We start from the raw sequence: 12,863 nt of genomic DNA, 5'->3' as shown, positions 1-12,863 counted from the left end.
ACTGGTATTATTCTCATTATCATCATCTCCCTTATTATCATTCTCATTATCATCATTATAATTCTTTTCTTCTTTTTTTTTTTTTATAAAATGAACCATTATTATCACTGTAACTTTGCATAAGGTGACACCAGAGCTGACAGCTCTGTCAATCAATATTGATCTCACAGAATGTGCGAAAAAGAAGAAACCTGGAAAAAGCAAACGTGAGCGCAAGTGCAGCAGTTCGTCATGTTTCTAACCCTAGAACACATCCCTGCGATGCCCAATCTGTCCATTTCTCACCAGATCACATGAAAAAAAAAAAAAAAAAAAAAAAAAAAAAATGAAGTAATTTTAACACAGACATAATTACAGATTATGCACAAAATGTTCTATAAAAACTTGTAACTTTGCAAAGAGAGAGAGAGAGAGAGAGAGGAAAAATCAAGTATAAAAACAAGCATACAAATATCAAAAATGCCAACTCACAAAGACAGACAAAAAGAGAAAGAGAGAGACTGTGTGCGGGAGTGGGTGAAGGGGGGATTTGTGTGCGTGTGTGTGTGTGTGTGTGCGTGCGTGTGTGTGTGTGTGTGTGTATGTGCAAGTGTGAGTGTGTAAGTGTATGTCTTTGTAAGTGTGTGTCTTTTTAAGTGTGTGTCTGTGTATATGCATATTTGTATGTCTGGTATCACGTGTTTATGCATGGATGTGTGTGCATGTGTGTATGTGTGCGCACGCATACATGCATGTGTGTGTGTGTGTGTGTGTGTGTGTGTGTGTGTGTGACTCCGTGATGCTCAATCAATGTGGACATGACACGCACCAGTGTGGTGTTGTGACACAACCTGTCACTGTGCCATCACCACAACCAGAACACAGAGAACACGTGTCACTTCTCCATCCTCCTCGGGGTGTGATGGCGTGCACACACACACACACACACACACACACACTCACACACACACTCACACACACACACACACACACACACACTCTCTCTCTCTCTCTCACACACACACACACACTCTCTCTCTCTCTCTCACACACACACACACACACACTCTCTCTCTCTCTCTCTCACACACACACTCTCTCTCTCTCTCTCTCACACACACACACACACACACTCTCTCTCTCTCTCTCTCTCACACACACACACACACACACACACTCTCTCTCTCTCTCTCTCTCTCTCTCTCTCTCATACACACACACACACTCACACACACACACACTCGCACACTCACACACACATACACTGCACTTTGGTTTAAAATAATTCTAGTGAACAGACGTTACATTAATGACCAACCAACACACACACACACACACACACTCACACACTCTCACAAACACATAAACACACATACGCACACACACACACACACACTCTCTCTCACACACAAACACACACTCACACACACTAATATCACTCCAAGTGGAAAGACGTTAAACTGAAGACACACACACACACACACACACACACACACACACACACTCACACACTCACATAAACACACACACACACACACACACACACTCGCACACACACACACACCCACACACACACACATACACACACACACACTCACACACACACACACACTCGCACACACACACACATACACACACACACACACACACACACTCGCATACTCGGGGTGGGGGTTAAAATAATTCTAGTGAACAGACGTTACATTAATGACCAACCAACACACACACAAACACACCCATATGCATGCACACACACACACACACAAACAAACATGCACACACACACAAACACATACATATGCATGCACACACACACACTCATATACACTGCACACTTTTTGGGGGGTCTCAAAGGATTCTAGTGAACAGACATTAAATCAATGACCAACCCACACACACACACACATACACACACACCCAACACACAAACACACTCACACACAAATTCACACACACACTCGCACACAAACACACACTTGTACACACACAAACTCAACACACAAACACACACACACACACTCACACACACACAACTCACACACACACACACACAAATTCAGCTGAATGTCAATTTAAACGTGTGTACTTTCCCCAAGCCTGTTCCATAATTCATAAATATAATTATTGGAATAAATCATCATTAATTTAATGTTCTTTTCCTCTCTCCACTCCGTCACACTCTCTCGGTCTGTCTGTCTTCCAATGTTAGCCGAAGTCATGCATTCCAACTCTCTCATTTCCTGAACCATTTGCATTGTGTGTGTGTGTGTGTGTGTGTGTGTGTGTGTGTGTGTGTGTGTGTGTGTGTGTGTGTGTGTGTGTGTGTGTGTGTGCATGCATATGTGTGTGTTTGTGTGTGTGCGTGTTTGTGTGTGTTTGTGTTTGTGTGTGTTGGTTGGTCATTAATGTAACGTCTGTTAACTAGAATTATTTCAAATGAAAAAGAAAAAAAAGTGTGCAGTGTATGTGTGTGTGAGTGTATATGTGTGTGTGTGTGTGTGTGTGTGTGTGTGTGTGTGTGTGTGTGTGTGTGTGTGTGTGTGTGTGTGTGTGGTGTGCATGTGTGTGTGTGTGTGTGTGAGTGTGAGCATTTATTGGGAGGAAGTTGGAAGAATGGTTAAAACACCACTCTGCCTATACATTTGTATTTGTATTTCTTTTTATCACAACAGATTTCTCTGTGTGAAATTCGGGCTGCTCTCCCCAGGGAGAGATGCATCGCTACACTACAGCGCCACCCATTTTTTGGTATTTTTTCCTGCGTGCAGTTTGATTTGTTTTTTCCTATCGAAGTGGATTTTTCCTACAGAATTTTGCCAGAAACAATCCTTTTGTAGCAGTGGGTTCTTATACGTGCACTAAGTGCATGCTGCAAACAGGACCTCGGTTTATCATCTCATCCAAATGACTAGCGTCCAGACCGCCACTCAAGGTCTAGTGGAGGGAGAGAAAATATTGGCGGCCGAGCCGTGATTCGAACCAGAGCGCTCAGATTCTCTCGCTTCCTGGGCGGACGCGTTACCTCTGGGCCATCCCTCCAACATAAGGACCTGGGTTCAAATCCCGGTCTCACCCTTTCTCCCAAGCTGGACTGGAAAATGAAAGCAAGCACCTACTCATTCAAACTGTGGTCACCGTGTGAAGCACACACATGGTGCACTGAAAAAAACAACAACAAACAAGAGAGGCAAGGCCTTCAAGACTCACTTGTGATAAATTAAGTCCCCTAGCATTCATTACAGAGTAATTTCCCTTTTTTTTACTATCTGCACCAAAACGTTTGCAAAATAAATAAAAATTCCATGCTTAGCAAAAGAAGTTCCTGTTTGAACAAAAAATGATAATAATGACTCCTCTTGTTGTTGTGTCAGAATAAGAGGTCAAAGTGCCAAGTTTAGAGAATACAAAAAATATAAACATAACAGTAAATGCAGTTTGCATATAATTAGGCTTCATTTTTTTTTTTTTTGATGCCCATCCCAGAGGTGCAATACTGTTTTAAACAAGATGACTGGAAAGAACTGAATTTTCCCCACTCTTATGCCAAATTTGGTGTCAACTGACAAAGTATTTGCAGAGAAAATGTCAATGTTAAAGTTTACCATGGACACACGGACACACACACACACAGAGACAACCGAACACCGGGTTAAAACAAAGACTCACTTTGTTTACACAAGTGAGTCAAAAACAACCCCATGGCAACATAAATTGTTGTCTCCTGACAAAATTCTGTCGAAGATATCCACTCTCACAGGTACACAGATATATCGGCCTGCACTCAGTCCCTCTCTATCACATTAGGTCTTGAGACCAAGCTAAAGGTCTACAGAGCAGTAGTTCTCCCCACACTACTGTACGCCTGCGAAACTTGGACAGTGTACCAACGACACGCCAAGAAGCTGAACCACTTCCACACAACATGCCTCAGGAAGCTACTGAACATCAAGTGGCAAGACAGGACCCCAGACACGGAGGTGCTTGCAAAAGCCACCCTTCCCAGCATCTTCACCATCCTGATGCAGTCCCAGCTTCGCTGGGCTGGACACGTGGCGCGCATGCCAAACTATCGGCTGCCCAAAAGACTCTTCTATGGTGAGCTGCAACAAGGGAAGAGATCACACGGAGGTCAGAAGAAGCGCTTCAGTGATACTCTGAAAGTCTCTCTGAAAGCGTTTGATATCAACCCTGATTCCTGGGAGGAATCTGCAGTGGACTGTGACAAATGGCGCGCTGCTGTGCACAAAGGTGCCAAGTTGTGCGAGGCCAACAGGACTGCTGCACTTGTTCAGAAGAGGCAGGCCAGAAAGTCACAGGCAAACAAGCTCCCTGACAATGATATGCCTGTCTTTGTCTGCCCCAACCGTCAGTGAACATTTCGTGTGCAGATTGGACTATTCAGCCATCTGCACATTCACAGATAGATTCATGAGCATCCCTCCCAACCACCACCACCCCCCGCCCCACCCTCCTCCCATCCCCCAGGTGGATGACAACGATGGTCATCATCAATCTCGATGGACACACACCAGGTCAGGTCAGGGATCTGCCTGGCAGAGGTGGTGAAGCGTGTATGGATTTGCTTGAATGCAGTGATGCCTCCTCAAGATAACTGAACCGAAACTGGGCGTTAACAAGGCTGTTTACCAGTTAGCCCAACACCCAGCTTACATCACAGACTGACATAAATTTTACAGTTGGGCCAACAGCAAAGTGAGAGCTGTATCATCAATGGATTCTCCATAGCAATGAGAAATCATTTACAGCGTAGTCTTTTGTGAAGGACGATGACTCTCAAACTAGGAGGCAAAATTGCACTGGCTCGTAGTGCTGCAGCCTTGGGGGCCTGGTTGGCCTTTGGGAACCATCCCAACGCTGACTGCCCTAAACCCCTCTTGGCCGAGTAGAGTGGGGATGTAACTTGGGCAAAGACACTCCACTATAATCAAATTCTAGCCCAGATAGCAGTTGCTTCCTCTGCTCTTATGATGGTCATAGTCAGGTACATAAGGTGCTGCTCTATGGACATCTGAAGGAAGGACAACATGACTAAGGAAGGCTTCTCAACAGATACAAAGACACCTTAAAGGCCAACCTCAGAAGCTGCAACATCAACACTGCTTCCTGGGAAAAATGTTGCCCTTGTTAGAACACAGTGAAGCAACAGTGTACACAGGGCAAAAATACATTCGAGCGCAACAGAGCAGCCGCCATCCGGGAAAAGAGGAATCAGAGAAAACAGGGCCCATCCTCATAGCACTCCATTCCATGCAGTGTCTGTGGACGACCTTGAGCCTCAAGAACTGGTCTTCATTCCCACGTCAGGATCCACATCAACTGATGACCTGTCTGCCTACTCATCCGTCGGACATGACGGGAGAACACAGAGAGAGAGACATAGTCAGACAGGACTATCATACATTAACACTCGACTGTTGGCCGCCGTTCTTTCTCTGTCTCTGGACCTTGCAATTGGAATGAACTTCCTCTTTCGCTTCGTCAAGTCTCCACATTCAGCTCTTTCAAGTCTGGCCTTAAAACCCACCTCTTCCCAAAATTCCTTGCCTGCCTCTTCCTTGTCTTTAGTTTCTACAGTTTTAGAGTTATGCATGCGTGTGAATGACTGGTGCGAAAGCGCTTTGATTTGTCTCTGCACAAGATTTAGAGCTATATAAATACCATTATTATTAAATACCATTATTATTATTACGGTACCTGTGAAATGAAGTGGTGCCAGTTCATCCGCTCCAAACCAGACACCGCCAGAATGATGGCTGCAAAGGCGCTTCCGTCCTCTGACAGCTTGCGGTACCTGGTGTTCAGGTTGCCCCGCTGTTGTGCCGTTAAGGTGATGATGATGATTTGGATACTTATATTGCGCCTATATGGGTACTTATACAAGGCCTACCTTTGGTCGGAGAGCAATCTCTAAGCACTTTGCAAAAACATAGTCATTTGCACAACAGGCTGCCTACTTAGGTAGAGCCGATGCAATGTTCTGAAACACCACTAGGTAGTGAAACAGATAAAGGATACAATGTTCTAAAACACCTCTAGGTAGTGAAACAGATAAAGGATACAATGTTCTAAAACACCTCTAGGTAGTGAAACAGATAAAGGATACAATGTTCTAAAACACCTCTAGGTAGTGAAACAGATAAAGGATACAATGTTCTAAAACACCTCTAGGTAGTGAAACAGATAAAGGATACAATGTTCTAAAACCCCAATATGCAGTGAAATGGATAACGGATACATTATCCACAAACACACCACGCAAGGATACAATGTTCTAAAACACCTCTAGGTAGTGAAACATATAAAGGATACAATGTTCTAAAACCCCAATATGCAGTGAAATGGATAACGGATACATTATCCACAAACATACCACGCAAGGATACAATGTTCTCGATCTTGAAGTGTGGATATTTTCGCTGCAGCTGCGCTGCGCGGCGTAGAGCACTGGTTCCGATGACGCTGCCTGGCGGCAGCTCGCTCAGCGTCTTCCCACAATGCTTTGGGTGCATCACCACCGCGTCTTGAGGGTTGTCCCTCCTGCGTGGAATCCCATGGCTCATGTTGCACAACTTTGACGCATGAGAATTATCGTAACAGGTGCGTGAGAAAATGAAAATCATAGACACTTATACAACCCCTGTCTTCGATCAGAGACCAAGCTCTAAGTGCTTTTTGTTTTGTTTCTCAATGAAGGCATCACCGCAAATCCATATACGCTGCACCACATCTGCAAGGCAGATGCCTAAACAGCAGCATAACCCAGGCTTTGAGCGCATGCACATCACATATTTGTGTACCAATCAAGGTGGATTTCTTATACAGAATTTTGCCAAACGACAACACTCGTTGCCATGGGTTCTTTTTCAGTGTGCCAAGTGCGTGCTGCACACAGGACCTTGGTTTATTTGTATTTGTATTTCTTTTTATCACATCAGATTTCTCTGTGTGAAATTCGGGCTGCTCTGCCCAGGGAGTGCGCCACCGTTACACTACAGCACCACCCATTCTTTCGTATTTTTTCCTGCGTGCAGTTTTATTTGTTTTTCCTATCGAAGTGGATTTTTCTACAGAATTTTGCCAGGAACAACCTTTTTGTTACCGTGGGTTCTTTTAGTGCGTTAAGTGCATGCTGCACACGGGACCTCGGTTTATTGTCTCATCCTAATGAGTAGCGTCCAGACCACCACTCAAGGTCTAGTGGAGGGGAGAAAATATCGGCGGCTGAGCCGTGATTCGAACAAGCGCTCAGATTCTCTCGCTTCCTAGGCGGACGCGTTATCTCTGTCAAATGATTAGAAGCTCAGATTGATTTTCAAGTCAAACATGGGAAAAAGGAAGACAGCCGGATTCGAACCCACACCCTCACAGACACTACTGGCAGATGAGTGTCTTAACCATTCTGCCTCCTTCCTCTGTCTAAAGAGGAACAAACCACTTACTTCAAAACCGCTCCAATCACCAAGCCGTCGGGGATTTCCGTGGGCAGATCTTTGAGGGAGTGGACGACAAAGTCCACTCGCTTTTTCAGCAAAGCGTCTTCCAGCTCACGAGTAAAGAGGGACTTTTCTCCTATCTGCAACATTCACAAAGAGGGACTTTTCTCCTATCTGCAACATTCACACAGTGAAGAGGGACTTTTCTCCTATCTACAACATTCAAAAAGAGGGATTTTTCTCCTATCTACAACATTCACAAAGAGTGACTTTTATCCTGTATACAACATTCACAAAGAGGGAATTTACTCCTATCTGCAATATTCACACAGTGAAGAGAGACTTTTCTCCTATCTGCAACATTCACAAAGAGGGACTTTTCTCCTATCTGCAACATTCACACAGTGAAGAGGGACTTTTCTCCTATCTGCAACATTCACACAGTGAAGAGGGACTTTTCTCCTATCTGCAACATTCACACAGTGAAGAGGGACTTTTCTCCTATCTACAACATTCACAAAGAGGGACTTTTCTCCTATCTGCAACATTCACAAAGTGAAAAAGGACCTTTCTCCTATCTGCAACATTCACAAAGTGAAGAGGGACTTTTCTCCTATCTGCAACATTCACAAAGTGAAAAGGGACCTTTCTCCTATCTGCAACATTCACAAAGTGAAGATGGGATTTCTCCTATCTGCAACATTCACAAAGGACTTTTCTCCCATCTGCAACATTCACAAAGAGGGACTTTTCTCCTATCTGCAACATTCACAAAGTGAAGATGGACTTTTCTCCACTCTGCAACATTTTACAAATACGAACATAGGCAGAGTGTAATTGGTGATCCTAAGGCATACTTGAGTGGTGTTCATGGCTATGAATATATATATATATATATATATCATTATGTTATGTTGTTTATTTTGTTGTGTGTCTTAATTACCAGTTGGACAATCTAGAGAACAAGCTGGACACACACACACACACACACACACACACACACACAGTATACAAAACATGTATTCACTCATACACATACACACACATGCACACCCACACACATATGCACACACTCATATACACACAAACAACAACAACAACAACAACACACACACACACACACACACACACACACACACATGCACCAAACACACACTAAAAAGAAGAAGAAAAGCACTCCTTACTTTGGACAGAGCAGATTCAAGAATATTGTCTCCCGTTGTGTTCATGGTGACTGGAAAAAAAGCAGACACACAACAGTTCACAGGTTGTCCGGTGTCCAACGTACACATCTTTCTACACAGGAAACTCCATTCATTGGCACCCGTACAATCACACAAGGCATCTGGGTATAGTAACTACAGCATCAGGGTACACTAAGTGAACTACACAGACACACACATCTGCACAGGCAAGCAGTCACACACACACACACACACACACACACACACATGCACGCACGCACACACACACACACACACACACACACACACACACACACAAACTTGTATTAAAAACACACTAACATTACCAATATCATCATTGTTCATATTAGATCTATGTACAGCAGTAAAAGTGTACATATTGCACCACTCCACACCACACACACACACACACACACACACACACACTGAAACACACACTGACACTTTTGACAGACAGCTAGACTGTGTCATGTCTCACCCGTGTCAAATCTGAGGTCTGCATGTCTCCCTTTGAGCTGCTCAATAACATGGTGTGTCTGTATCAGTGCCAGCTGCAGCAGGCAATAACATTAACAATCATCATCATCATCATCATCATCATCATCATCATCATTTCATTTCTACAGCACCTTTCATTAAAATACAATAATGCTCAAAATCACAAGATGACTTATTGCCCTTAACTCACTCAGTACAGCCAGTCCTCTCTTCTCCTCTACACAGACCCCTCGGATGTCCAGTGGGTGTCTCAATGACCCAACCTTTAGCTTCCGTCGTCACAATTGTGGTATTCTTTGTCAACATTCACCTCTTCAGTATAAGAGCCTTCCACTTGCAATATTTTGATGGTGGTAATTGGGGTGAAACGCTGTTAACGTCGTCTCTTTCACCGTTCGTATGGAGAGAGTTAAAAGGAGATGCTCAGGTGTGGTGGCACACACTTAAATTCTATATAGTACAACTATAGACATACACAAGCCATTCAGTTGATTTGCATATGCTCAGAAGCACACAATCTCAGCTGCATCAAATATCCATGCACCCACCATCAGTCTCCATTTCACACCCGTTACAAGACATTACTAAAAACATGTGAAACAACCTTCAAATATAAACAAGTAGGTTACAATAATAAATAAGCCTGTATATCAAGGAGAGTTTATAACACAGATGAATAATCAAATAATCAAACACATAAATAATGGCAACAACAATAACAATAATAGTAATAATAATGATGATGTTGATGATGATGATGATGATGATGATGATAATAATAATGATAACAACAACAGTAATTATAACAACAACAATGATACTACTACTGCTACATGAGTGAAGTATTTCAGAAAGGACATTTTACACAGAAATCACAACCACAAGTAAAAATCTCCAAAACCGTCCTTGCCAAGAGTCACCCCAACTATACAGAGGTCTAACAAATGCAATTTAAGTGTGCATACATGTGTGCGTGTGCGTGCCTGCATGCTCGTTCATTTACGTATGTGTATGTGTGACTTGAGGTGCATATTATTATGTGTGTGTATGAGTGTGTTTGTATGAATGCACACATGTGTGTGTGTGTTCTGCACATTTTTTTTCTGAGTTGTGTGCCTGTATGTGTGCATGTGTTGTGCACATAAAAAACTTAAAATCCTTTTTCAATGCTAATGCATCTGATCAAGAACTTATTTCCAAAATTTTGGTGTGTGTTTGACTGTGCTTTCGTGTCTGTGAAGCTGCATGTTTGGTGCATGTCTGTTATGCATGTGTGGGTGTATGTGTGAACGTGTGTCTCCATGTTTTGCATTTGTTTGCTTATTTATCATCATTGTTGTCTTTTTTATTTATTTATTTATTATTATTATTATTACTATTATTATTATTACGACTACTTTTTTATATTATAATTATTATTTATTTATTTATCTATTTATGTACGCTTATAGTTGGCTTCATCAGGTTTTTGCGTCTTATACATGTTATTAGTAGTGGTAGTAGTTATTTTTTTTTATTTTTTTTTTTTAATATATTTATCTATTATTTATTCACCCTTTTTTTTCTCTCTCAAGGCCTGACTAAACGCGTTGGGTTACGCTGCTGGTCAGGCATCTGCTTGGCAGATGTGGTGTAGCGTATATGGATTTGTCCGAACGCAGTGACGCCTCCTTGAGCTACTGAAACTGAAACTGGTGTGAATCCCAAAAACACAACAGAATTCATAAAACACAACTGTCCTATTCTATAAAACAACATGTCCACTGACACAGCAAGGCACTGAAAGCATCCCAATCACTGACTGCTGAATAAAGGTCATAAGAGAGCAAAATGGTGGGTTGTCTGTTAAAGGTAGGCAGCAATTTATTGTGTGATGGTCATGACCTTCAACAGATCAGATGGCTAGGTGCTGGACAAGTTAAATGGTGCAATGTCAATGCAAAAGCCTCAGCTAAAACTATGATGATTGCTAAACTGAATTCAAATTGTATACATGTGTGTCTATCTATCTATCTATCTATCTACCTATCTACATACACATACTTACAAATGATACATACAGTATACATACATACCATACATCATATATGCTTTTGTATAATGCATGTATTTATGACCACATTATTTATGCATGCGTGTGAATGACTGGTGTGAAAGCGCTTAGATTTGTCTCTGCACAAGATTCAGTGCTATATAAATACTATCATAATTATTATTATTGTGTAGACGAAGATCTATCAGTATCATTCATTCATATTTTGTTTTTTAGGATTAATACTACTCACTGATAGCACCAACACATGTTTGATTGATTTATCAGAAATGGCGGGCTTGACAGCCCAATTTCATGACACACACACACACACACACACTCTCTCTCTCTCTTTCTTTAACAAACACATTCATGAACACACACACACACACACACACACACACACACATACACACTCACACACACATATACACACAGACACACACAGTGCTTGAACTTCTTTTAAAGTGATAAAATACTGCACAAAATGACTTTGCAAAACTGTTTGCACTGTGTATATATGTATGTACATTTGTACATATGTATGTACGTATGTACGTACGTACGTACGTACGTATGTATGTATGTATACATGTATGTATGTATGTACTGTATTATATATATATATATATATATATATATATATATATATCTGTGTGTGTGTGTGTGTGTGTGTGTGTGTGTGTGTGTGTGTGCAGGGTGAATATATATACATGGAGAGAATTAAAACCCTCCACAAAGGCAGCAGAAGCATCATGTCCTGGTAAATTTGCTGACCACTATATATAGGCACACTAGTCAACAAAATTATCGATAGTCTTTTCAACATTGTTGTCAACAGTCCTTAGAATAATCAAAAAAATATTTATCATTCAATAGATCTAACAAAGAAAAGGATGAAAAAATGTCCATCAACATATGTAAAGATTAATTATGTGTCAATCACAGTGCAGAACCGGCAAGTGTTTGCAAAGTTTTACATGGACTCGATCCGTCATTTTATACATGTCACATGCTCATATTGTTGATCCACAACAACAAATAAAATAAATAAAAATGCGTCATTCGCAATAACGATCCACTGTTCTAAGTCGGCTGCACTTAAGCCAGCATGTTGACAATGATGACGCAACACAGTAGTTACCATGTGGGTTTTCTATCGTTAAGCATACAGTCGGCCTACATCCAATATTGATTCTGGTCTTGAAATCGCAGCAAAACACATTGAACTTTTTCTTTCGTCTGCTTCAACCAATCGCGCACGAAAATCAACAAATCAATGCACCCACCTCGCTTTTTCTGGAGCCGACGCGAATCAGTTTAGTGTCCGACATGCTGAATTAACTGTTTATGTTCAATATTTGCACAACTTTAATGCCTGACGAAGCAAAACTGCAACTCCGGGCTCTGCCCAGTCGGCCCCCCAACACAGTGAAACCGTGCGCTGTGCTGGATAAAGGGCTATAACCCGATATTCACCAATCATATGGACCAATCATTGGCCAGTTAAAAAAAAACAACAACTACCAATAATAATGAGAGAAAAAAATAGAAGAAGAAGACGAAGAAGAAGAAAGAAAGAAAGAAACGTCATTTAAAAGGGCCAGTGAACATGAACACACCAGTGACTGTCAACAAAAAATAATATCACCCAACAATCATCTCCTCTTCCAATAATTGATAATATTATAAATA

At 41.8% G+C, this 12,863-nt stretch overlaps 1 protein-coding gene across 3 annotated transcripts in view; it reads right to left on the bottom strand.

Annotated features, from left to right (window-relative positions):
* The window catches only part of LOC143291760 (porphobilinogen deaminase-like), a 28,167-nt gene extending 15,563 nt beyond the window's left edge, over positions 1–12,604 (bottom strand). For all 3 annotated transcript variants that reach the window (XR_013056580.1, XR_013056581.1, XM_076601895.1), the window contains exons 1-6: positions 12,458–12,604; positions 9,117–9,189; positions 8,618–8,667; positions 7,440–7,573; positions 6,384–6,537; positions 5,695–5,811 (exon numbers count right to left, since the gene is read on the bottom strand). Coding sequence is in view for 1 of the 3 variants with exons in the window: in XM_076601895.1 (XP_076458010.1) it covers positions 5,695–5,811; positions 6,384–6,537; positions 7,440–7,573; positions 8,618–8,667; positions 9,117–9,189; positions 12,458–12,502 (573 nt within the window). In the remaining 2 variants the exon portion in view is untranslated. The remainder of the gene's footprint in view (positions 1–5,694; positions 5,812–6,383; positions 6,538–7,439; positions 7,574–8,617; positions 8,668–9,116; positions 9,190–12,457) is intronic.
* Between the last annotated feature and the right edge of the window lie 259 nt (positions 12,605–12,863).

The sequence above is a fragment of the Babylonia areolata genome, chromosome 17, assembly GCF_041734735.1.
Source record: "Babylonia areolata isolate BAREFJ2019XMU chromosome 17, ASM4173473v1, whole genome shotgun sequence".
Taxonomy (NCBI): Eukaryota; Metazoa; Mollusca; class Gastropoda; order Neogastropoda; family Buccinidae; genus Babylonia; species Babylonia areolata.
Note: the sequence above shows the minus strand (reverse complement) of the source record. Positions and strands in the feature narration are given on the sequence as shown.